Genomic DNA, 27,006 nt, shown 5'->3' on the forward strand with positions numbered 1-27,006 from the left:
ACCACATCAACCAGTATGCTGTCTGTATATTTATTAAAGCCATTTTCTTAACACCTTTCAACCACTGTCACGTCTCTTTCTGGGTTCCTTTGTAGTGAATTCAGTAATCATGCACTTGGATGAAATAAGAACAAAGAGACTGATTGAAAGACTCAATCCCAGAGCAAAGATAACAAAATACAGTGATTTAAAATAGTAATATTTTGCGCTCAGTGTTTATATATAAATATACATATATATATATATATATAAATACAAAAATCATTAAGTAGAAAACATTGGGAAAGGGAGGGCAGATTGAGGGATGTGATGGGAAGAAATGAGGGAGGGGGTGCAGGAATATGAGTGTATGCATTTTCAAGGCGGTCTTTCAGTAGCAAAAAAACAGTAACAGGAAAACGAATAGGTCTACGGATTGATGCATGCTTTTATACGATGTACGTATCATGGAAATAGGCACTTGAGATGTATAGTTATTAGTTGTACAGTTAGTGCGGTGACACTGGCAATGCGTTTAATTTGAGCTCGAGCTAGGTGGCTTCACCTAAACAGTGTGTGAAAGAGGGAAAGGAGAGGGAACAAGAGGGGGGGGGTGTATGGACCTCACTGGTTACGGGACCTACAGGCACCCCGATTGTGCTCTCATAATTTGTGGAGGTGAGGACAAAAGAAAGGGAAAATTGGAGGAAAGGCCCGGGATTTGATTGTGACGGGGCCCCCGACTCGCCGCCGCTGGTCGGGGTTGTCAAGACGACAAAGAGTGAGGGAAAAGCGGCGGAGCAGTCGACTCAAGACCGGGGTTTCCTGCCAGAGCAGCGGGAGTGTCACAAAACAACCTTTTACTCTTCGAGGGGCCTTAAGCGTTCCCAGGTAACGTATGCATTGAAAGAGTGCCTCTGTCATGTTTTTCTCAGCATTTAGTAAGGGGAAATTACATGTTGGGGGTAAGATTGTCTGCAGCAGCATCCGCTTTATTCAGCGTTATATATGCTTACCCACCTACCACTGCTGTATATCTAACATCTGCACCTAATCACCCTCTTTTTGTATGCTGCTTGCCTTCCCGTCCTATTGTGATTATAGGACAGACCAGGTAGCTAACATTGCTAGTTAGCTAGCTAATTGTGTTCGTTGTGCACAAATCTATTTTATCAGGATAGCTAACGTAGCTAAATTGCAACAACATAACTCAAATATAATTTGCAATGACGCAAACGGGTTTCTATAGCACAGCCTAGCTAGTCCAGCAGCACCCACCAATTGTGATGCATGAAGCTAACGTTAAACGTGCTAGCTAGCTAATATTAGCTACAACTAACGTCAACATGAAACTACTATCTAGATTCTAGTAGCTGCTCGCTAGTTTGGTCTGCAACTATCGTAGCTAACTAAATAAAATACAGGATGTGCTCAAATGGCTAGCTGATAAACATTTAGCACCCTATTCAATGTTATTCACTAGCCACAGTTTTTTTGTAGCTAGCTAGCTACATCATAATATCTAGATGTGCCATGGCATTGGTTTAGTCGAGGACGTGGTTCATCAACCTACTTCTGTCCTGGCCTATAACTCTACAGAAAACTTGTTTACAGTGCGTGAGGCCAGTGGTTACATTTAACACCTGGTGTGACAGCACTGTGGTGTCAATAAAATCTTCATTGGTCTGTAATCAAATAGGCTGTTTCTTCATAAACTGTCACATTTTATACCATAATTAATTTATTATCACGTCACCATCATCAACATTTTAATTACAGTCAGTAAAACGGGGTAATATTGGTCCAAAAGTATTCAACCCCAAACAATTAGGCTACTGGATGTAGTTGTACAGTTAGTGCGGTGACACTGGCAATGCGTTTAATTTGAGCTCGAGCTAGGTGGCTTCACCTAAACGGTGTGACTTCACCAAACTGACTTGGAAAACTGACCAAATGTGTAACGATATCACTTGTTTCACTGTCACGATTGAAACCTGCCAATTGTCATTCAAATCAAAGATTATTGGTCATGTAAACAGATTTGCAGGTGCAGAGAAATCCAGCAGTGGAGTAATACATAGCAGTAAAAAAAAATAAAAAATCACACAAAATCCAGAAAAACACAAATAAAGAAATTCAGAAATATCAGAAGGAGCAATGTCAGAGAATGGAATATAAATACATATACAGTACCAAAAGTTTGGACACCTACTCATGCAAGGGTTTTTGTTTATTTTTACTATTTTCTACATTGTAGAATAATAGTGAAGACATCTAAACTATGAAATAACACATGGAATCATGTAGTAACCATTTTTGTTCAACAAATCAAAATATATTTTAGATTCTTCAAAGTAGCCAACCTTTGCCTTGATGTCAGCTTTGCATACTCTTGGCATTCTCTCAACCAGCTTCATCTGGAATGCTTTTCCAACAGTCTTGTAGGAGTTCACACATATGCTGAGCCCTTGTCAGCTGCTTTTCCTTCACTCTGCGGTCCAACTCATTCCAAACCATCTCAATTGGGTTGAGGTCGGGTGATTGTGAAGGCCTGGTCATCTGATGCAGCACTCCATCACTCTCCTTCTTGGTCAATTAGCCCTTACACAGCCTGGAAGTGAGTATGGTCATTGTCCTGTTGGAAAACAAATGATAGTCCCACTATGCACAAACCAGATGGGATGGTTACTTGAACTCTGTGAAGCATTTATTTGGGCTGCAATTTCTGAGGCTGGTAACTCTAATGAACTTGTCCTCTGCAGCAGAGGTAACTCTGGGTCTTCCTTTCCTGTGGCGGTCCTCATTAGAGCCAGTTTCATCATAGCGCTTGATGGTTTTTGCGACTGCACTTGAAGAAACTTTCAAAGTTCTTGAAATTTTCCGTGACCTTCAAGTAATGATGGATTGTCGTTTCTCTTTGCTTATTTGAGCTGTTCTTGCCATAATATGGACTTGGTCTTTTACCAAATAGGGCTGTCTTCTGTATACCACCCCTACCTTGTCACAACACAACTGATTGGCTCAAATGCTTTAAGAAGGAAATACATTCCAGACTTTTAACAAGGCACACCTTGTTGTTAATTGAAATGCATTCCAGGTGACTACCTCATGTAGCTGGTTGAGAGAATGCCAAGAGTGTGCAAAGCTGTCATCAAGGCAAAGGGTGGCTACTTTGAAGAATCTCATATAAAATAGATTTGGACTTGTTGAACACTTTTTGGTTACTACATGATTCCACATGTTATTTCATAGTTTTGTTGTCTTCAATATTATTCTACAATGTGGAAAATAGTAAAAATTAAGAAAAAGCCTTGAATGAGTAGGTGTGTCCAAACCTTTGACTCGTACTGTACATAAACTCAGCAAAAAAATAGAAACGTGCTCTCACTGTCAGCTGCGTTTCTTTTCAGCAAACTTAACATGTGTAAATATTTGTATGAACATAACAAAAGTCAACAACTGAGACATTAACTGAACAAGTTCCACAGACACGTGACTAACATACATGGAATAATGTGTCCCATGAACAAAGGGGGTGTCAAAATCAAAAGTAACAGTCATTATCTGGTATGGCCACCAGCTGCATTAAGTACTGCAGTGCATCTCCTCCTCATGGACTGCACCAGATTTGCCAGTTCTTTCTGTGAAATGTTACCCCTCTGTTCCACCAAGGCACTTGGAAGTTCCCAGACATTTCTGGGGGGAATGGCCCTAGCCCTCACCCTCCGATCCAACAGGTCCCAGACGTGCTCAATGGGATTGAGATCCGGGCTCTTCGATGGCCATAGCAGAACACTGACATTCCTGTCTTGCAGGAAATCACTCACGGAACGAGCAGTATGGCTGGTGGCATTGTCATGCTGGAGGGTCATGTCAGAATGAGCCTGCAGGAAGGGTATCACATGAGGGAGGAGGATGTCTTTCCTGTAAAGCATAATTTTGAGATTGCCTGCAATGACAACAAGCTCAGTCTGATGATGCTGTGACACACCGCCCCAGACCATGACGGACCCTCCACCTCCAAATCGATCCCGCTCCAGAGTACAGGCCTTGGTGTAACGCTCATTCCTTCGACGATAAACGCGAATCCGACCATCACCCCCGGCGAGACAAAACTGTGACTAGTCCGAGAAGATCACTTTTTTGTCAGTAATGTCTGGTCCAGCGACGGTGGGTTTGTGCCCATAGGCGACGTTGTTGCTGGTGATCTCTGATGAGGACCTGCCTTAAAACAGGCCTACAAGCCCTCAGTCCAGCCTCTCTCAGCCTATTGTGGACAGTCTGAGCACTGATGAAGGGATTATGCGTTCCTGGTGTAACTCGGGCAGTTTTTGTTGCCATCCTGTACCTGTCCCGCAGGTGTGATGTTTGGCTGTACCGATCCTATGCAGGTGTTGTTAAACGTGATCTGCCACTGCGAGGGCGGTCAGCTGTCCGTCCTGTCTCCCTGTAGCGCTATCTTGGGCATCTCACAGTATGGACATTGAATTTATTGCCCTGGCCACATCTGCAATCCTCATGCCTCCTTGCAGCATGCCTAAGGCACGTTCACGCAGATGAGCAGGGCCCCTGGGCATCTTTATTTTGGTGTTTTTCAGAGTCAGTAGAAAGGCCTCTTTAGTGTCCTAAATTTTCATAACTGTGACCTTAATTACCTACCGTCTGTAAGCTGTTAGTTTCCTAACGACCGTTCCACGGGTGCATGTTCATTAATTGTTTATGGTTCATTGTACAAGCATGGGAAACAGTAATTCTGTCCTTCAAACTTTGCTTTTGTCAAAGAATCCTCCATTTGCAGCAATTACAGCCTTGCAGCCCTTTAGCATTCTAGTTGTCAAATTGTTGAGATAATCTGACGAGATTTCACCCCATGCTTCCTGATGCACCTCCCACAAATTGGATTGGCTTGATGGGCACTTCTTATGTACCATACGGTCAAGTTGCTCCCACAACAGCTCAATAAGGTTGAGATCTGGAGACTGTGCTGGCCACTCCATTATAGACAGAATACCAGCTGACTGCTTCTTCCCTAAATAGTCATTTCATAGTTTGGAGCTGTGCTTTGGGTCATTGTCCTATTGTAGGAGGAAATTGGCTCCAATTAAGTGCTGCCTGCAGGGTATGGCGTGGTGTTGCAAAATGGAGTGATAGCCTTCCTTCTTTCCAGATCCCTTTTACCCTGTACAAATCTCCCACTTTACCACCACCAAAGCACCCCCAGACCATTACATTGCCTCCACCATGCTTAACAGATGGCGTCAAACACTCCTCCGGCATCTTTTTATTTTTTCTGCGTCTCACGAATGTTCTTCTTTATGATCCGAACAACATTTGTCTGTCTACAACACTTTTTTCCAATCTTCCTCTGTCCAGTGTCTGTGTTCTTTTGCCCATCTTAATCTTTTATTTCTATTGGCCAGTGTGAGATAGGGCTTTTTCTTTGCAACTCTGCCTAGAAGGCCAGCATCCCGGAGTCGCCTCTTCACTGTTGACGTTGAGACTGGTGTTTTGCGGGTACTATTTAATGAAGCTGCCAGTTGAGGACTTGTGAGGCATCTATTTCTCAAACTAGACACTCATTTACTTGTCCTCTTGCTCAGTTTTGCACCGGGGCCTCCCTCTTCTCTTTCTATTCTGGTTAGAGACAGTTTTTGCTGTTCTGTGAAGGGAGTAGTACACAGCGTTGTACGAGATCTTCAATTTCTTGCTAATTTCTCACATTTCTTCATTTCTCAGAACAAGAATAGACCGGTGAGTTTCAGAAGAAAGTTATTTGTTTCTGGCCATTTTGAGCCTGTAATCGATCCCACAATTGCTGATGCCCCAGATACTGAACTAGTCTAAAGAAGGCTAGTTTTATTGATTCTTTAATCAGAACAACAGTTTTCAGCTGTGCTAACATAATTGCAAAGGGTTTTCTAATGATCAATTAGCCTTTTAAAATGCTAAACTTTGATTAGCTAACACAATGTGCCATTGGAACACAGGAGTGATGGTAGCTGATAATGGGCCTCTGTACGCCTTTGTAGATATTCCATTAAAAAAAATTGGCCGTTTCCAGCGCGCATATATATATATATATATATATATAATGCACGCACACACAATTGAAGTTGGAACATTATATACACCTTAGCCAAATACATTTAAACTCCGTTTTTCACAATTCCTGACATTTAATCCTAGTAAAAATTCCCTGTCTTAGGTCAGTTAGGATCACCACTTTATTTTAAGAATGTGAAATGTCAGAATAATAGTAGAGAGAGTGATTTATTTCATCACATTCGCAGTGGGTCAGAAGTTTACATACACTCAATTAGTATTTGGTAGCATTGCCTTTAAATTGTTTAACTTGGGTCAAATGTTCCAGGTAGCCTTCCACAAGCTTCCCACAATAAGTTGAGTGAATTTTGGCCCATTCCTCCTGACAGAGCTGGTGTAACTGAGTCAGGTTTGTAGGCCTCCTTGCTCGCACACGCTTTTTCAGTTCTGCCCACACATTTTCTATAGGATTGAGGTCAGGGCTTTGTGATGGCCACTCCAATACCTTGACTTTGTTGTCCTTAAGCCATGTTGCCACCTTTGGAAGTATGCTTGGGGTCATTGTCCATTTGGAAGACCCATTTGCAACCAACTTTTAACTTCCTGACTGATGTCTTGAGATGATGCTTCAATATATCCACATAACTTTCTTTCCTCATGATACCATCTATTTTGTGAAGTGCACCAGTCCCTCCTGCATCAAAGCACACCCACAACATGATGCTGCCACCCCCGTGCTTCACGGTTGGGATGGTGTTCTTCGGCTTGCAAGCCTCCCCCTTTTTCCTCCAAATATAACGATGGTCATTATGGCAAACTGTTCTATTTTTGTTTCATCAGACCAGAGGACATTTCTCTAAAAGGACGATCGTTGTCCCCATGTGCAGTTTCAAACAGTAGTCTGGCATTTTTATGGTGGTTTTGGAGCAGTTGCTTCTTCCTTGCTGAGCGACCATTCAGGTAATGTCGATATAGGACTTGTTTTACTGTGGCTATAGAGACTTTTGTACCGGTTTCCTCCAGCATCTTCACAAGGTCCTTTGCTGTTGTTCTGGGATTGATTTGCACTTTTCGCACCAAAGTACGTTAATCTCTAGGAGACAGAACTCTTTCCTGAGCTGTATGACGGCTGCGTGGTCCCATGGTGTTTATACTTGCATACTATTGTTTGTACAGATGAACATGGTACCTTCATGCATTTGGAAATTGATCCCAAGGATGAACCATACTTGTGGAGGTCAACAAAATTTTTTTTTTAGGTCTTGGCTGATTTCTTTAGATTTTTCCCTGATGTCATGCAACGAGGCATTGAGTTTGAAGATAGGCCTTAAAATACATCCACAGGTATACCTCCAATTGACTCAAATGTTGTCAATTAGCATATCAGAAGCTTCTAAAGCCATGACATCATTTTCTGGAATTTTGAACGCTGTTTAATGGCACAGTCAACTTAGTGTATGTGAACGTCTGACCCACTGGAATTGTGATACAGTGAATTATGAGTTAAATAATCTGTCTGTAAACAATTGTTAGAAAAATTACTTGTGTCATGCACAAAATAGATGTCCTAACTGACTTTCCAAAAATATAGTTTGTTAACAAGACATTTGTGGAGTGGTTGAGAAACGAGTTGTAATAACTCCAACTGTGTATATTTATTTATTTATTTATTTATTTATTTCACCTTTATTTAACCAGGTAGGCAAGTTGAGAACAAGTTCTCATTTACAATTGCGACCTGGCCAAGATAAAGCAAAGCAGTTCGACACATACAACGACACAGAGTTACACATGGAGTAAAACAAACATACAGTCAATAATACAGTATAAACAAGTCTATATACGATGTGAGCAAATGAGGTGAGAAGGGAGGTAAAGGCAAAAAAGGCCATGGTGGCAAAGTAGATACAATATAGCAAGTAAAACTAGCTATATATAGCAGTAATCTGTGAGCTGCTCTGACAGTTGGTGCTTAAAGCTAGTGAGGGAGATAAGTGTTTCCAGTTTCAGAGATTGTTGTAGTTCGTTCCAGTCATTGGCAGCAGAGAACTGGAAGGAGAGGCGGCCAAAGAAAGAATTGGTTTTGGGGGTGACTAGGGAGATATACCTGCTGGAGCGTGTGCTACAGGTGGGAGGTGCAATGGTGACCAGCGAGCTGAGATAAGGGGGGACTTTACCTAGCAGGGTCTTGTAGATGACATGGAGCCAGTGGGTTTGGCGACGAGTATGAAGCGAGGGCCAGCCAACGAGAGCGTACAGGTCGCAATGGTGGGTAGTATATGGGGCTTTGGTGACAAAACGGATTGCACTGTGATAGACTGCATCCAATTTGTTGAGTAGGGTATTGGAGGCTATTTTGTAAATGACATCGCCAAAGTCGAGGATTGGTAGGATGGTCAGTTTTACAAGGGTATGTTTGGCAGCATGAGTGAAGGATGCTTTGTTGCGAAATAGGAAACCAATTCTAGATTTAACTTTGGATTGGAGATGTTTGATATGGGTCTGGAAGGAGAGTTTACAGTCTAACCAGACACCTAAGTATTTGTAGTTGTCCACGTATTCTAAGTCGGAGCCGTCCAGAGTAGTAATGTTGGACAGGCGAGTAGGTACAGGTAGCGATCGGTTGAAGAGCATGCATTTAGTTTTACTTGTATTTAAGAGCAATTGGAGGCCACGGAAGGAGAGTTGTATGGCATTGAAGCTTGCCTGGAGGGTTGTTAACACAGTATCCAAAGAAGGGCCAGAAGTATACAGAATGGTGTCGTCTGCATAGAGGTGGATCAGAGACTCACCAGCAGCAAGAGCGACCTCATTGATGTATACAGAGAAGAGAGTATATACAGTATAATGGTGTGTAAAGACAGTATATGAATAGAAGGTGAGTACAGCAGTAGTTATAAGATGAGCCATGACTAGAATACAGTATATACAGATCCTTCAGGGAGTATTCATACCCCTTGATTTATTTCACATTTAGTTGTTACTTATTCCACATTTAGTTGTTACAGCCATCTACACACACTAACCTATAATGACAAAGTGAAAACATGTTTTTGAATTTGTTTCAAATGTATTGAAAATTAAATACATTATTTCCATGACTTACAGAAAACGTTTGACCTCTGTCATTGCCAACAAAGGGTATATAACAAAGTATTGAGATAAACTTTTGTTATTGACCAAATACTTATTTTCCACCATAATTTGCAAATAAATTCATTAAAAATCCTACAATGTGATTTTCTGGAATTTTTTTTTTCATTTTGTCTGTCATAGTTGAAGTGTACCTATGATGCAAATTACAGGCCTCTCTCATCTTTTTAAGTGGGAGAACTTACACATTTGGTGGCTGACTAAATATTTTTTTGCCCCACTGTAAGTATTCACACCCCTGAATCAATACATGTTAGAACCACCTTTGGCAGCGATTACAGCTGTGACTCTTTCTACGTACATCTCTAAGAGCTTTGCACACCTGGATCGTATAATATTTGCACATTTATTCTTCAAAAAATGATTACATCTCTGTCAAGTTGGTTGTTGATCATTGCTAGACAACCATTTACAAGTCTTGCCATAGATTTTCAAGTCGATTTAAGTCAAAAATGCAACTTGGCCACTCAGGAACATTCAATGGTAAGCAACTCCTAGGTTATTGTCCTGCTGAAAGATGAATCTGTCTCCCAGTGTCTGTTGAAAAGCAGACTGAACCAGGTTTTCTTCTAGGATTTTACCTGTGCGTAGCTCTATTCTGTTTATTTTTATACCCCCAACAAACTGCCTAGTCCTTGCCAATGACAAGCATACCCACAACATGATGCAGCCACCACTATGCTGAAAATATGAAAAGTGGTACTCAGTGACTGTTGTTTTAGATTTACCCCGAACATAATTTTGTATTCAGGAAGTACATTTCTTTGCCACATTTTTTGCTGTTTTACTTTAGTGCCTTACTGCAAGTAGGATGCATGTCTTGGAATATTTGTATTCTTTGCGAGGCATTAGAAAACCTCAGTCTTTGTGGTTAAATCTGTATTTGAAATTTGCTGCTAGACTGAGGGACCTTACAATTATCTGTATGTGTGGGGTACAGAGATGAGGTAGGCATAAAAAAAATCATGTTAAACACTATTATTGCACATAGTCCATGCAACTCATAATGTGACTTGTTAAGCAAACGTTTACTGCAGAACTTAATTAGGCTTGCCATAATGAAGGGGTTGAATAGTTATTGACTCAAGACATTACAGCTTTTCATTTTTAATTAATTTGTAAAAAACTCTACAAACAAAATTGCACTCTCACATTATGGGTAATTGTGTGTAGATCACTAAAACAAAATCTAAATTGGATCCATTTTAAATTCAGTCTGTAACACAACAAAATGTGGAACAAGTCAAAGGGTGTGAATACTTTCTGAAGGCACTGTACATATAAAGTGGGTAAAACAGTATGTTAACATTATTAAAGTGCCCAGTGTTCAATGACTGTACATAGGGGTACATCTAAGTTGCATGGTAGAGTACCGGGCCTTGGCTATACAAATTACACGTTTACAAAAGACTGCAGAAGTTGGCTGCAAGCAATTGGTCAATTAAGCACTTTACAGTGTATTTAAAACAGACAATAGACGTGTTACATTGGCCCCTCATGAATGATGACCCCATCAAAGTGGTGTCAACCCATAATTAGAGTCCCTGTTGATTTAATTCCTTAGAAAGCTGTTAAATACATTCACGTTGAGCTATACCTACCTGTTTTATTAATTTAGTGGAGTGATAAGAAATCACGTGGCTGGTTTACCACAGCTTTATAAGATTATTTGTAATCATGTACAATCCATGTAGGCCTATTGTGATCATTCATTGTGATCTTGACATTATTGTGCCACTGTTTTGACTTCATGCTGCTAGGCCTCTGGGTAATTCCATTTGAATTCAGTCACTTTTTGACTGTACCGCTTTTGATTTGAACAAAACCTTTCATACATATTTGCCCGTTGTAGAAATGCTCAGAAAGTGACTTTTTAGACCTGAATGCCAAAACATTCAAGAGATAAATGTGGTCAAAGGTAAATCAAGGTTAAATAAAATGTGATTAAATGTGGTCAAGGTTGACCTATTTTGCTTTCACTGGAAACGATAAACATTTGAGATTTGATATTTAAAAGCTTACAAACAGGGTTGACAAACTGTTTTATAATTGATTGATTTATCTTATTATCATCTGAGGTTTTGGTGTTGTGCCCACCATCTGTTAAGACACAACGTGTTCTTGAATACATTGTGAGTGTTATGTTTTGACTGACTACATGTATAAATAAACATATACATTTATACTTTCAAATGGTACAACGAACATGGTTGGAGGTCCACACATTAGAGAATGTTGACTTGAAGGGGAATTCAGTTGGTTTAAATAACACTGTCAATCCTCCATAGGAAACCTACTGAAATATAGGTAATAGAATAGACTTGACCAGTTAAGTTAACATTTGACGGTGGGTGGACCGGCGGCCATCTTTGTGGTAGTATTTAGAAGTACAAATTTCAATTTCAATGCTGTACCAGTTAAATTGCAGCAGTCTGAAGGGATAAGTCATTCTATGAGTTAAATTTCTAGCATGTTGTGTCTCAACCGATGGCGGGCACAACACACAAACTTCAGATAATGTAAAGTAGGGTCTAAGCAACAACAAATAATCATTAATTTCGTTTTTTTTTTCACCAAGAAATTATCCAAAAGTTTGACAACCCTGTTTGTAAGCTTTTAAAATGATATCAAACTCAATCGTTTATAATTTCCAGTGATAAAGACAATGATGTCTCATAGGGCTGGGACGATACCAGTATCACAATATTGCAGAACTAAGGCTGTTTTCCTAAATAAGTTCAATCCACTTTGTTTTTTTTTCCTTTGCCGCAATACTAACAACGTGTTAGTATCGCGATACTGGTATCGTCCCTAACCTAATGTCTCTTGGTGTGGTGGGGTATGGAAAATGGGTCAAATTTGATCACCTCTATCTCCTGAATGTTTTAGCATTCAGGTCCAAAAAGTCACTTTATGACCACTTCTTCCATGGGCAAACATGTCTGGAAAGTTTGGTTTAAATTCAAAGGGATGCGGTCAAAACATTATTGAACTCATATGGATTTACCTTCTACTCTAGTGCCTTTCATTTTTTGTGCAATTCCGTGGATGTTTGAGTTACCAGCGTTATCAAGATTTGAACATACACAACAGTTGCAGTTGACACACACACAATACAAATACGGTATATTGTCGCCGTTGACGTCTGGACAAATGTTGCCCCTCAAAATCATATAGTTGTGGTTTTGCACATTTTAGTTTGATACCACTTTACAACAAGTGCCCTAATACCTGTGTATTTATTTACATGGTAGTTACATGGGCAGGTGGGCCTATAGTGTAATTACAGTATGATGTTATAAAGTTGGACACGTTGACACCTGATTCATTGTATTGCAGATTGTATGTGACTATTTGTACAGTAAGACCTACAGTTAGTACAATACTAAAATAGACCATGTGGTATATGTTAAGGAACACAGTGAGAAAGAGTAATGGGTTATGCAATGGTTAATAACAAACCCACTGTACTTACTTTGTCTACATAAACACACATCATTTTTGGATGTAATATCTATCCTATGTACAGTATAGGCTATGTGGTCGTTGTGGCACACAGACAGTTATTTTTGTTTCTTTTTCTGTTCTTTCAGATTTCCACAGAGCTCCTGTAAACAACTGAAGAGAGATGGACTCGCATGGATGGAAATACTGGAGAGAAACTGCAAAAGAAAAACAAGAAGATGCTGATTTAAATGGAAACCTTACTTTTGGACATTGGTATGGGAGACGGTCAATTTGAATAATGATTGAAAGAAAATTAAAATAAGGTAAGGTAAGACAGAAACATGTTGGAGATATAGAAGAGCACCAAGATAAACACTGGTGAAGAAGAACTAAAGTTGGGGGAAACCGGGGACCAAAGACTTTTCTACAATCCAACTACATGTGTAAAAAAGAAATCTAAGGGAATGAGAAAAAAAATGAGAATTTCAAAAAGTATTAATCTCAACAATAACACACATATCAGTGGATTTGTTTTCCTTTTGGTTTGAGACATTTATTGGATGAAAGTATTGGTTAGCATTTCTAAGGCTGTTTCTACACAGGTACGAGCCAAATACATGCAAACCTACATGAGGGAAGCATTATTGTTTCGCAAAGGCTACTCCTGCCAGAACTGAATAATTTCTGCAATGGCAGTCCAGCAGTCTAAAAGGCAGTGACTCAGTTACTCATGAAAAGTTTTTGCACATGGGACACCATTGAATCCCGCTGCAATTTTATCTTAACTCTGTTTGCCTGTGCTCTTATACAGTGGAAAGGACTTTGAGGCCTATTATTTCAAGTGCTGTTGTCTCTCTTGCACTTGATATTTTCACATTTAGTGCCAAACTGCAACATCTGTATCATATCCTTTTAACATTGAAATCGCTACTACATTTAGTACAAAAAAACAGATATTTAGTTGTAATTTGAACTCAGCTCTCCAACGATTACAACTATAATGGAGTTACTCTACAACATCAGATTTCAGAAGTTCTTTAGTTGTACATAATTGAAAATTACTGGTCATTTTCTGCTCAAGCCTCAGTATTTGCTTCATTTTCAATTGCTGCTACAAGTGTGTGATACAACATTTGTGATAAAGTCACTTGCTTCAACTCTGCTGGACTTTGTTGGACTCACCACCATCCTTTAACTGCAAGCCTACGAAGTCAACTGACATAGTAACTGCCATTACGGAACAAAAAACATTCCCTCAAACAATTCAGAAAAATCCATCAAAACATGCAGAATTTCCCCAACAGTCCAGCACCTCCAGCTCTTCCTCCTGGATTTACTAGTAGGGGTGGAGTTGGCTCCTCTTACCCACCACCGTCAACAGATCCCCAGATATCCCCAAGGATGACCGATGACTACACTGGGATGCAACAACAAACCCCTCCAAACCCTCAAAGTCACAGTCGACACCTACTCCATCGAGGGCACCACCACCCTAGTCAGGCTGGCCATATGCTTGCTTATGATGCAAGAAACAGAGCTGGGGAATCATCACACGGTAATATTCACAGTGGCAGTAGTAGCAACCCTTACCAAAAGGAAACGATGGATTATTATTTTGCAATGGGTGGAAAGGACAGACATAGAAGAGGAGGTATGGCATATGGGGCAGGTTTTGGGTACTCAAATATGGATGGACATATACCTCAGCAGTACAGACAAGCTGGAACTAGCTCCTCCGGGATGATGTCTCCCTATCCTTTGGACTATGGTTCAACGGCCGGCTCAGGTGGTAGTAGCAGTGGCAGCAGTGGTGCTGGAGCATTTTCCCCCTCCCATCAGTACAAAATGGGTCAGAACCTTGCAATGCAGCCAGCATCAGGGCCTCAGATACAGCACCGCCAACATGGACAGAATTACCCCACCCATCAAGCTCTGCAACATGGACAGCAGCATAGGACTTATCCCATCTCTGGACACAGAATGCCTCCACAGTTCTCACACTACTCCCCACAGGGTAGTGCATCCACAGGGTCATCAGGAATGTACAGCTCCCCACCACAGAGATATCATGATGGGGCCAGCAGTGGTGGTGGATTTGAACCTAAAGTCAACAACTCTCCTAATATGAACTCTAATTCAAACTCAATTTCAAGTTCAGCTACAACAAACAATGTTGGATCACTGGAGAATGTAGCAAAGAGTTACCACTCTTCAAGTTATCCCTCATACTCCCCACAAACCCATCCACTCCACAAACAAGCCACCCTTCAGCACCGCAATTCTCAGCACAATTTAGGAATAGGTTACGACAACTCTCTCAAAATGCAGCATCATGCCCCTCCACCAGGTCCTGTATACTCTAAACATCACCAATCCACCAATCCCGGAATGCCTCAACAACCGTGTCAAGAAATAGCCAAATCGCCAATGCATTCTCAACCCCAACAGGGCCAGATTAACCAAAACTTCAGCCCTATATCTAACCCCTCTCCAGCTGCCTCTGCAGTGCAGTCTCCCAGTTGTAGCTCCTCACCTTCCCCGTTGATGGGTGTCTCAGAAGGTCATGGAAACCCTTTATGTCCCCCACATGTTCCATCACATCCTCCTCCCCCAAATCCTCGTAGTTGCCGTGGTCGGTTATTGCAGACGATGCCTCAGTTGAGTCCCACACCCAACTCCAACAGCAGCATCAGTAGTTGTGGCAGCAGTGGCAGTATCAAAGCTACTGGTCTGAATACAAGCGCTGGAGGTGGTCACTTAGTCTCAAACCGAAGCAGAATGGCTGCAGGTACAGGAAAAGGATCACATGAAGAAGGGTCATCCTCGTCTGTCTATTCATCTTCTCCTCTTGACAAACTCATGCAAGATCCTGGCTTGAACAGTCTAAATGCGTTGACATCACAGGTAGCAAATTTACCCAATACAGTGCAACATATGCTTCTCACTGACACATTAATGTCACATAGAAGGGGGAAAGATGGACAAAGTCAAATGCTGCAGGCATTACAAGCCATTCCTTCTACTCAACCAAGGAGTCGAAGTGTCAGTGCTGCCTCAAGCAGTGGGATTGGTGGTGGTGAAGGTGCTAGCTCGGAGGCTGGAGGTGATGATGATTCCTTTCTGGTGTCCGAAAGAGTATCATCAAGGGCCAAAGAGGAACGAGATGAGCAGATTTCTGAGGGGGGGGAATCTAGAATGCGGCAGATGAGTGGCACAAGCAGTGGATCAGAACCAACTGGCTACTATCCTCCTCCATCTCAGAGTCAAATGTCCATGGGTTCTAGTAAAAACCAATCCCATACTGGAAAGAGTGATCAGGGTTCACAAGGGAAGAGGATGTTAACGGAATCTTCTACAAAACAATCTCTGAATCAATCAGATGTTTCTGAAAGAAAGACAACTGAAACCCGGACACCTTCATTGTCATCTCCCTCCTCTGCTCCTCAATCTGCTGAGCCTGGTCCAAGCGTACATTCTCGCCCTCCTGTTTCCTCTACTCCCTCATGCCCCATTCCCTCTCCTGCTCCTCAGTTCCACCCAAACTGTGCCACTGATGTTAATACTAAAAATGGGCTTAGGAAAACAAGGGAAATTAAATATGAAGGAATTAAAGATGAAAGTGGAGGGATGGTTGAAAAAAATGAAAAAGGCACCCATGGAGAGCAGACCCGAGAGGGACACATGCGACAAGATGGGCAGGACAAAGAAAATAAATTGGATCGATCTTCCTTGCGTAACAAAAAGAGTGATGAGAAGGATGGAAAACGATGTAAGACACGAGATTTGGACAACTCCAATCAAGATCAAAATATTGAGGAACAGACAAATGCTGGTGGAGTGGGTGTTATTGTGTCAACTCGTTGTGAGGTAAATCATCCAGAAAAAGCTACATGTGCACAAGACAACTGCATAGAGGAGAAACATTCAGACAGCTTCTTTAGAGAGTCTAGTCGTCATAATGGGGAGGAAGGAATGGATTTGAGTGTATATTCCTCTCATCATGAAGTTCCCCAGAAATCTAACTTCGGACGGTCTGTCCCTCAAAATCATCCCCTCTCAGGTCCTCAAAAATATGGTTATCAAGAGTCACCACATGGTGCTGCCATGGGTTTGAAGAACAGGGGAAGACCTAGTCCAGGGAGTGTAACTGGATCAAATTCAAGGTATCAAGGCTTCCATCAGCCAAAGCCCAGTTATGCCCCTGAACACACCAAGGATGTCGCGGGTACTACAGTTGAGGGATCAGTGAGGAGAAGAGAAGGATCAGGAGCAAGAGGACATGATGATAATTCTCAACTTCAGCATCCATTTCCAAGCCTCTTGCAGGAGGTTCTACAGGGTTATCACTTAGACCGGCGCTATGGGCGATCTGAACAGGCACTAACTGCCCATCTCCAGGCTCAAAATATGACTCGGCAACAGTACCAAACCAGGCATCCGTATGGCATGGCTGAAAGTATGAGAACCCAAACTGGAGTTGGAGAGGTCACTTCCCACCCCTCCCGAATGACAAGCCCTGGAAAGCCTCTTCAACTAAATCAGCGCCAGGGGCCTGGATCTGATTTTGTACCAGAATCACCTCAATCCTCCTTGAGGTCTGAAGGAGTAGATACTAAGGGATCTCACAGTGCTTCTTCAGAGAAAAATAAAATGGCAACACCGCAGCGTCACCTGACCCATATGCCACAGTCTACAGAGTTTTTGTCTGGACCTCCACCAAAACACATCAATTTAGCCGACTACTCGTTACCTCACAGGAAACCCCCTTCAGGTCTGCCCAGCTCATCTTCAGCTGTACAGGAACTCCTATTGCAGGAAACAGAGCCGCTAGCGGGCAGTGTTGGAACCATAGGTCAAATTGAGTCTCAAATGTTGACGTCCTCCCTTTTACCTCCATCTAAAGAGCGCCGCTCTGTCATATGTGATGTTTGTCCCAATCGCCGCAGTACACCAGAAAGGGATGGGAAACGGGAAAGAGAGCGGGAAAAAAGTCCAATTGGTGCCTCTGTCATCCAACTTCCATCAACAAATGATCTAGGGAACAGTAAGGAGATGGGAGATAAAAAAGAAGTTGGAGTGAAGGTAGCATCAAAGGAGACTGCAGAGGCTGTCCATCATAGTGGTCTTACAACCAAGGAAACTGATGTTGAGCATCATAACAAGGCTTTACACCCATCTGTGGTTATGAATTCAGAGCCTCTTAGAAGAGGTAAGATTGATTTGACCACCACCATGCCCTCTCAACATCTGCAGCAAACCTCTCACTATCCCTCTACCACCAACCCTCTGTCTCCACCATCAAGACATCAGTCATACCCACATGGTGTAGATTTATCTACAGGGCATGCCAGTGGCTTTCCTGGTTCCAGGTTTGGTGATGCAAGAGAGGGCAATATGATGCCACGTAACCCCCATTTTCACAATCCCTACCACTCACCCCAAGTTCAATTACAAAACCCACAATCCGCAAACAAATTACAAATGTATACTCACCTCCATGCTCATGACTTGGATGACAGACTTAATTGGGTAGCTACCATTAATAGACCCACCAAGGATATGATGCAGTCCAGTACTTCTCCAGGTAGACATAAACTCAGTCATTCAGAGCAGAGACAAAGAATGCAGTCTCCAACTGACATTTTGCACAATCGCCAAATGTTCGCTAAACAGCAAGTTCCTCATCAGAACACTTACTATGACATGAAAATGTGGGAGTCAACACACTCTGGTAGAGAGAGTGTGGGGATGTTGGAGGGGGATCCTTACCAGAGAAGTCAACAGCCACCTCCTGCTGCTCCTCTTGGGTCTGTTGCCCACCAATTGGTTCCAACAGCTCCACCAGTCTCCAACATTCTTGAATCACCTGTCTCCCAAGTGGTTACAGAAGAAATCTTTAAATCACTCCATCCAACACCTACACCTAATTCCATGAAAACAGTTGGTCCCAGTATTGGTGGCAATGTCAATTCCGTGATGCCACAGAGCCATCGACCAAATAAAACTGGGGGTTCTGGGGACACTAATCCATTAATGTTGAGGAGGAGAGTTCGATCTTTCATTTCCCCTATCCCTGCCAAGAGGCAGCATCAGGATGTATCACAGCAAAGGAGTGCCCCTAGTTCATATCACTCACCTTTGGCCTACTCTGAATCCAGCCTCCAAAATGACGATGACTCATCCAGTTCAGATATAACTACACTTGGTTCGCCTAATACTCCTTGTCCCACACCTGGACAAAGCACTTATTCACAATCCTCCTCACCTGTTCAGGGTAAAAAGAGTCTGCCTCCAAGAAAAGGGAGAGGTTTGAAACTGGAGGCTATTGTTCAGAAAATTACACCAAATGTGAAGAAATCTACTAACAGCGGCCATACCGATGTTGACTCAAATGATTTTACTGGATTTTCTCACACTGAAATGTCACAGTTTACTGACACACAGGACGAAGAGGAATGTTTACCTTATCTCGATGAAAGTCTCTCATTAAGTGACATTATGCCCTACAGAGGGGTTGATGAGACTGGACCGTTACCTCCCACCGCATACCCCTGTGATCCTCACCAGACATCACAAGTTCTTAAATGCGGCACCACAGGAACTGTTACAAGACCTTTGCAGCCAGACTTTGACTTTGGGTTAGGGACTGCAGCATCTAGTACTGGTGATAGAGATAAAGAGATACCCGCTGACTACACCTTGTTAGGGCCCTTACCCCCACCTCCACCACTACCTTGTCCAGTACAGGGCTCCCCCCCACCTTCTTCATCTGCCTTGTCTGATATTCAACATTTCACTAATACTTACCAGCAACTTGAGACTCGAAGAGGTGAACAATCTGCTGCTAACCTTCTGAGACAAAAACTTGAAGAAACTGGGATTGGATTTGATGATTACAGTAGCAGTGACTATTATGGAACCACCCCACCACACCACAGTCAGGCTCAAGGGCACTTACTAAGACAGCCACATCAAACTTCTCCAAGGTCATCTTTGGCAATGACAGGGTCACCACAAGATTCCAAACAATCAGACAATTCTGTACCCAAAGGCTATTTCCCATCAGGCAAGAAGAAGGGAAGGCCTGTTGGAAGTGTGAATAAGCAAAAACGTGCTCAAGCCACCCAGGCCCAGGCACAGAATGTGAGCCCAAGTGCTCTGTCTGGCCCACCTATTCAATCTCCTGCAACTGTTAGTCCACAGGTAGCCCCAAGCCCTAGCACTACAGCCTCTGCCCCATCAGTCACTCCTCCGACTGATCAGAAAATGACTCCTCCGGAGATTCCACCAGTCTTGACCCAAGCAGTAAAAGTGGATGCTGAAAGTGAGGACACTCAGCCAGAGACGGAGGTGAAATCAGTCTGCCAGAAACAAGAGGGGGTGAAAGACGAGAGTGAGGTAGTGGGATCAAGAGGCAGGCAGAGGAGGAGAAGAAGAGGAGTAGCAGCAGCGGCGGCCAAAGATGACCTGGAAGCGGCTACAAGAGCAGGGGGACATTTTGATAACAGCAGAGTTTTTCCTGATAATAGCAAGTGTGCCTTTGCGCCATACATACATGTGGAGAGGAAAGTAGCTGAGATAGGAGCCGTGTGCACAATTGTGAATGGTGAAGAGGAAAAGATGAAGGGAGAGCGTGGAGCAGTTGGAGGGAAAGCAAGCAGTAGTGGTATTGAAGCTCTTTTGACCTCAGCTCTTTTGTCTCAACTGCCTAGGAGAGATGGAGAAATTGAGAGGGTCAAAGAGAAGAGGGAACTGGAGGATGTAGACTCTGCCCTCCAGGCAGGAAAGGCACTACCTTCATCTGAGTACCTTCTACCAGGCCCTGTGATTACTGAATCCATTCATTCTGGCCGTCTTCTCTGCTGCCTGTGCCAGAAATGGGCCAATTACAAAAACCTTGGGGATCTCTATGGACCTTACTACCCTCCTGAATATGCTACAAGGCTTCCCAAGAATCAACCCCAGATTCGACAGAGTCTTGTAATTACTGGGATGAGTAGAAATGTGCAAAATCTCGACACCATTTCAAATGTGTTGACCACCCAGGGCTGTGAACTGCAAGATGTGCCAACTATCAAGTCCTCAACTTATAGTGATTACATGTTCAATCAAGAGACAAATACAACTTCCCCTGCCACTGCTGTTGGCACTGCCTCTCCAGCCGGTGGAGGGGAGATGCTTTATCTGGCCAGCAAGCTTGCTAAAACCACCACCAACAAGACAACAGTTCTTAAGTGGAACATGCCTCCAGAGTTAAAACCAATTACTGAGCTAAGGAAACAACCTGAACTTCAGAATGAGCCCACTTACAGTCAGCAAAACCAACCATGCCAGCAACAGCAGACAGGAGACACTCAACAAAGGCCACAACACAGAAAGCTGACGTCGCACCCAAGATTTAAAAGGAGACAGAAATCCAGTGAGAATTCCCCAAGAATGGTGCCATCCAACAGCAAAGCCTCATTGCCATTCCAGCCCCCTCCCCCAACCTTAGACTCCCTTGGGCCTTTGGCACAGCTGGCCCAACTTCCTCAGATGCCTATAGACCCAGAGGAGCTGTGGGTGCATGAGGCATGCATGGTCTGGACCAGTGGGGTTTACCTGGTCAATGGAAGACTGTATGGCCTACAGGAAGCACTAGATGGTGCCAGAGACACAGTGAGTAATATTTTTTGTTGATGTCTATACAGTATACAATGTAATGATATTGGTTACTATATATAGATATTTTTTTCAGCTCAATATACCTAAAGCAGTTCTCAGAAGTCCACAGTTTTAAGTTGAACTTCTTAGGGCTGCAATCCCATTAACGGGATTGATATGACAACAGCCAGTGAAAGTGCAGAGCGCCGAATTCAAGCAACAGAAATCTCATAATTAAAATTCCTCAAACATACCTGTATCTTATACCGGTTATTTTTTTTTACCCCGTTTTCTCCTGAATTTTGTGGTATCCAATTGTTTAGTAGCTACTATCTTGTCTCATCGCTACAACCCCCCTACGGGCTCAGGAGAGACAAAGGTTGAATGAAAGTCATGCGTCCTCCGATACACAACCCAACTGCTTCTTAACACAGCGCGCATCCAACCCGGAAGCCAGCCGCACCAATGTGTCGGAGGAAACACTGTGCACCTGGCAACCTTGGTTAGCGCGCAGCCAAAGAGAAGAGTCACAAAAAGCACAAATAGAGATAAAATGAATCACTGACCTTTGATGATCTTCATCAAATGACACTCATAGGACTTCATGTTACACAATACATGTATGTTTTGTTCAATAAAGTGCATATTTATATTTAAAAAATCTCTGTATACATTGGCGCATTATGTTCACTAGTTCCAAAAACATCCAGTGATATTGCAGAGAGCCACATCATTTTACAGAAATACTCATTATAAATGTAGATGAAAATACAATTATTAGACATGGAAATATAGATACACTTCTCCTTAATGCAACCGCTGTGTCAGAAAAGCTTTACGGAAAAAGCAAACCATGCAATAATCTCAGAACGGCGCTCAGAAAACAAATAGAGATATCCGCCAAGTTCGAGTCAACATTAGTCATAAATAGCATTATAAATATTCAGTTACCTTTGATGATCTTCATCAGAATGCACTCCCAGGAATCCCTGTTCCAGATTAAATGTTTGATTTGTTCGATAATGTCCATCATTTTTGTCCGAAGAGCTACTTTTGTTAGCACGTTTGGTAAACAAATCCAAAGTCATGAAGCGCGTTCCCTAGTTGCAGGCGAAATGTCAAAAAGTTCCGTTACTGTCCGTAGAAACATGTCAAACGATGTATGGAATCAATCTTTAGAATGTTTTTAACATAAAACTTCAATAATATTCCAACCGGAGAATTCCTTTGTCTTCAGAAAAGCAAAGGAACGCAGCTACCTCTCATGTGAAATGCGCGTGACCAGCGCGTGACTGCTGGCAGACCTCTGACTCATTCCTCTCTCATTCGGTCCCACTTCACAGTAGAATTCTCAAACAAGTTTCTAAAGACGGTTGACAGTCTAGTCTAGTGGACGGTCTAGTGGAGACCTTAGGAAATGCAACATAACCAATATCCCACTGTGTATTCAATAGGGGCTGGGTTGAAAATCGACCAACCTCAGATTTCCCACTTCCTGTTTGGATTTCTTCTCAGGTTTTTGCCTGCCATATGAGTTCTGTTATACTCACAGACATCATTCAAACAGTTTTAGAAACTTCTGAGTGTTTTCTATCCAATACTTTTCTATCTAATAATAATATGCATATATTAGCAACTGGGACTGAGGAGCAGGTAGTTTACTCTGGGCACCTTTCATCCAAGCTACTCAATACTGCCCCTGCAGCCATAAGAAGTTAATCGATTTTTGCACTCTCTTCTGTTATTCTCTATGTTGTGTCTGTCTGTGTTCAGGTCTGCTCTTATTGTGAAATGGTTGGCTCAACCCTCGGCTGTTACAGCAAAGGCTGCACACTGAGATATCACTACCCGTGTGCCATGGATGCAGGTAAGAGATGCAAAGCATTTCCTTTAACACTGAATGTTATCTCATTACTCATATGCTGTGTCCTAAACCTTACCTCCCGCTGTCTACTGTAACTATAACAATAGTACCCAATTATATTGAGTGTTATAATTTTCTGAGTGGATGGTTATGTCATTTGTATCACTTTTCCTTCACCTCTCCTCAGACTGCTCTCTGAATGAAGATAACTTTTCACTACGATGTCCGAAGCATAAGGTAAAAAGGGAGAGGTTGGTTATTATATAATTCCTAGGGAAACCAAATATTTGTGACTCTTCATTGTGTTAATATATTTCAAATTCCTTTATCTCATGTGCCACTATAGTTATTAAGAAACTAAATTATGCCACTATAGTTATTAAGAAACTAATTACCACTTGAATTACCTTCTCTCCTTTGCACCTCCCCCACCCCCTCTTATATTCTGCAGTTTCCCCAGAGCAGCCAGCCAGCTAAATCTGTGTACCTTGAGCAGTCTGAGAGAGGCTGAGAGAGACACTGAGGAGGAGGAGATGCAGGAGTATAGGATCGGTATGTTTTTAAAAGGCAATGGTGCGACCGTGCTAGAGGGCACCGAAATGAATGTTACAACTCTGAAGGATTTGAAAAGACTAATATTTGTTTGGTATGAGACTGAGTACCCTGTTCTATTTTTTTGTGTTCATATTCCCCCAAACTATCCTCAAATGAGCAAATTGTTAAACCAAAAAAAGTGTCTGTCAGAGATGAAGCCAAGTATTTATTAGCCCAGTGCTGCTTATTATTTTTGTTTATACCATAAGCTTCAAGGTAGCATAAAGTAAAACATATTTTTTTAAGTGTTCTGCTCATCATAGATTTGGAAATGCCAACTGTTTCCACCACACACAGGGTTGTGTAATCCCTGGTGTCAATACACACATGCTTTTTGTATCCTTTCCTAGGAATGCTTGGACAATGAGGATTGTCAGTGAAACAAACAGCCCTAAACAGGATGGGACGTGCATCTTTTGACGGGTGGACTATGATGACGGAGAAAAAAGAGGATTGTAACATTTCTGAACAGGAATTAACTTTTAAAACATTTAAGAAAAAGAAAAACTCCTTACTTTAAAAAGAAAACCAGATCAAAGCAACGCTGAGGAAGACTAAAAAGGAAGATCAAGGTGGGACAGAACGAGACACTGTAATGGAACAGAAAGGAACTTCCTCTTAAAAGAAACCAACAGCCTCTCTAGGCAAACTTTGCATTTCTGGAAATACCCTCAAACTCTTCTTTCCATCATGGCTCTAGTCATTTTATCTATCATGTTTTTTTTGTCCAAATGTTATGAATCAGAGTATTGGGAACAACCCACCCAGAGGGACTATAAGAGAGCGTTGGGGTGAAAAGTTGACATTATAGTTGGAAAGGAGAGGCAATGTATCTACTTCATGTAGTATTTTATCATAATCTTCATAATCATTATTTTAGTTATCATTATTATTTTGTATCTGCATCAGTATTTACTGAAATGGATTTATCTCCGTTTATAATTTGTCAACATTTATCAAACATGGGATATTTTATCATTCCTGGAGAGGGAGGTGCCAGAATGACATCATTTGGAATGTCAAGGCCGAGTTGCCACAAAGACATTATTGCCTTGGAGAATGGACATTTGTTGCCTTTCAAAGTGCGTATGTATAAGAGTGAATGTGTGTGAAAATGTGGATTTGAGTGTCCATTTTTGGTCCTTTGAAAAGTGTTCTTATTTTTCATCCTTGGGGTTTTTACGGTACAGATAGTAGTCATGAAAATCGAATGGACATGATCTTATTTTTCAAACAAAATATTCATAATGTGCTGAGAGAACAATTGAACCATGACAGAAGGAGACTAATGCATGCCTGCCATCTTTGACCATGTTGATTGGGAGAAGACGTCACTTGACAGGTAAACCAAGTGTTGACGTTGTGGTGGACCTTGTTCAGTATATGGGTGGGGTTTTACGTGAAAAGATAGTCAGTCACATTTGGCTGACAATTCTAACGAGCATTACCAAAACCTTTTGGAATCTAGAGGGTTTTTGGAATGACTGGGACTGGGAGTCCCCACCTTTACTGTGGAACGAGGAGTCAGTATATCCTGAGTACTTTAATAGGTTCATTTCTCAATGACACTTAAGATATGGATCAAGAGATGCTAAATGCATTCAAAAGAAGTGTTGCCATAAACTTAACAAGTGAGTCCTACGTGGTGTTGTCTATCATTTTTTATTATTGTACTTGTAAAAAAAAATGTGTTGAACTGAAAGAAAACAAGTATGATATTGAAAACATGCTGTATTAGAAACCTGTCAATATGTATATGAACTACTTACTAAATGCTTCAAAGAATGCTATCCTTTTGAATATTTCACATTGTACTGTTGTCCTTTTAAGCCATTCATTTTTTTAATTCAAACTTAATTTGTTTTTATTGGAGAGGAAGATCCTTTCTGGGTTCTCTCAGCCCATTAGACTCCTTTCATTCTGCCATTCCTCTTCTACTGTCTCTTTCTCTCTCACACGCGCACACACTCTTCTCACTCCTGCTGTCTTAAATTGTGTACCGCTGACAGTGAGCCTCAGGTTCAAGTGAGGATTAAATCTGGCCCCACATATCAGACCCAAGTGTGAGTGATGCGTTCAGTCACAAATGTCATTCACAAACCAAATGTCAGACATGTGCTGAGAACTGTACACTGCAGCTACATTTTGGTTGAAGCATGGTCGCCATATTGTCTTAGCACTAACACCTTTTTGAGTTATGAGTGTCTGTCCCTCTGCATGTCTCCTTGAAGTTCAGTAGGGATGCTGGTCTGTGTTTTGACATCATCATGGTGTTTTGAGTACTGTATGTTTCATCATGGATGTGTGTTGTGTAAATCTGTTTTTTCCTAAATGTCGATGAAGAGCTCCTTGTGGTTGGAGCCAGCTCACCACTTTCCTGAAAACGCCAAGGGCTCGATTCAATCCGTTGCGCTGAAGATCCGCACTACAGCATGATTGAAATGTAAAGGCAATGTTCCTGTGTTCACGGAGACTGCATTCACGGTGAACACTGCATATGTCAGCTCAAATGGAAATTACCTTTTTTAAAGGCCCAATGCAGCCAGAAATTGTACATTGCACAAGAAACGTATTTCTCTGAAATGTTTGGCACAACATGTTTACGGGGCTCCCGAGTGGTGTAGCAGTCTAAGGCACTGCATCTCAGTGCTAGAGGTGTCACTACAGACCCTGGTTCGATTTCAGGCTGTATCACAAACGGCCTTGATTGGGAGTCCCATAGGGCGGCACGCAATTGGCCCAGCGTGGTCTTGGATAGAATTTGCCCGGGGTAGGCCGTCATTGTAAATAAGAATTTGTTCTTAACTGAATTGCCTAGTTAAATAAAGATAAATATATATAATTTCAATTTATCCCTGTTAGCATTTTCCCCTTTGCCAAGATATTTAACAGCATGATCATTACACAGGTGCACCATGTGCTGGGGACAAAAGGCCACTCTAAAATGTGCAGTTTTATCATACAACACATAGCCAGAGATGTCTTAAGGGAGCGTGCAATTAGAATGCTGACAACAGGAATGTCCACCAGAGCTGTTGCCATACAATTTTGTGTTCATTTCTATACCAATGTCGTTTTAGAGAATTTGGCAGTACGTCCAACCAGCCTCACAACCACAGACCACGTGTAACCACGCCAACCGAGGACCTCCACACCTGGCTTCACCTGTGGCAGGGGTGTCAAAGTCAAATGGACGGAGGGCCAAATAAAAAAATCAGCTACAAGACGAGGGCCGGACTGTTCGAATGTTCATTGAAAATTTTTTAAATGACGCATATAGTCTA

At 42.0% G+C, this 27,006-nt stretch overlaps 1 protein-coding gene across 2 annotated transcripts; it reads left to right on the forward strand.

Moving 5' to 3' along the window:
- The first annotated feature begins 344 nt into the window (after positions 1 to 344).
- On the forward strand, positions 345 to 25,527 carry LOC110538328 (transcription factor 20). 2 transcript variants are annotated; one of them, XM_021625077.2, is made up of 6 exons: positions 345 to 870; positions 12,768 to 21,279; positions 23,038 to 23,131; positions 23,316 to 23,379; positions 23,580 to 23,680; positions 24,073 to 25,527. In XM_021625077.2, exons 2-6 carry the CDS (start codon positions 13,906 to 13,908, stop codon positions 24,087 to 24,089), a joined length of 7,650 nt encoding a protein of 2,549 aa, XP_021480752.2. In that variant the 5' UTR covers positions 345 to 870; positions 12,768 to 13,905; the 3' UTR covers positions 24,090 to 25,527. The 2 variants fall into 2 exon arrangements, with proteins under 2 accessions (XP_021480752.2, XP_021480753.2); XM_021625078.2 differs by having other exon boundaries at positions 352 to 870; positions 23,316 to 23,365; positions 24,073 to 24,217.
- The last annotated feature ends 1,479 nt before the right edge of the window (positions 25,528 to 27,006 follow it).

The sequence above is a fragment of the Oncorhynchus mykiss genome, chromosome 12, assembly GCF_013265735.2.
Source record: "Oncorhynchus mykiss isolate Arlee chromosome 12, USDA_OmykA_1.1, whole genome shotgun sequence".
NCBI classification, from domain to species: Eukaryota; Metazoa; Chordata; class Actinopteri; order Salmoniformes; family Salmonidae; genus Oncorhynchus; species Oncorhynchus mykiss.

Bases quoted from the DNA above. Each gene is read 5' to 3' on its own strand.
- LOC110538328 (XM_021625077.2), top strand. From the start codon at position 13,906: ATGCAGAATTTCCCCAACAGTCCAGCACCTCCAGCTCTTCCTCCTGGA. The intron at 21,280-23,037 runs GTGAGTAATATT...GTCTGTGTTCAG, and splicing joins TAGATGGTGCCAGAGACACA to GTCTGCTCTTATTGTGAAAT. The intron at 23,132-23,315 runs GTAAGAGATGCA...ACCTCTCCTCAG, and splicing joins CCCGTGTGCCATGGATGCAG to ACTGCTCTCTGAATGAAGAT.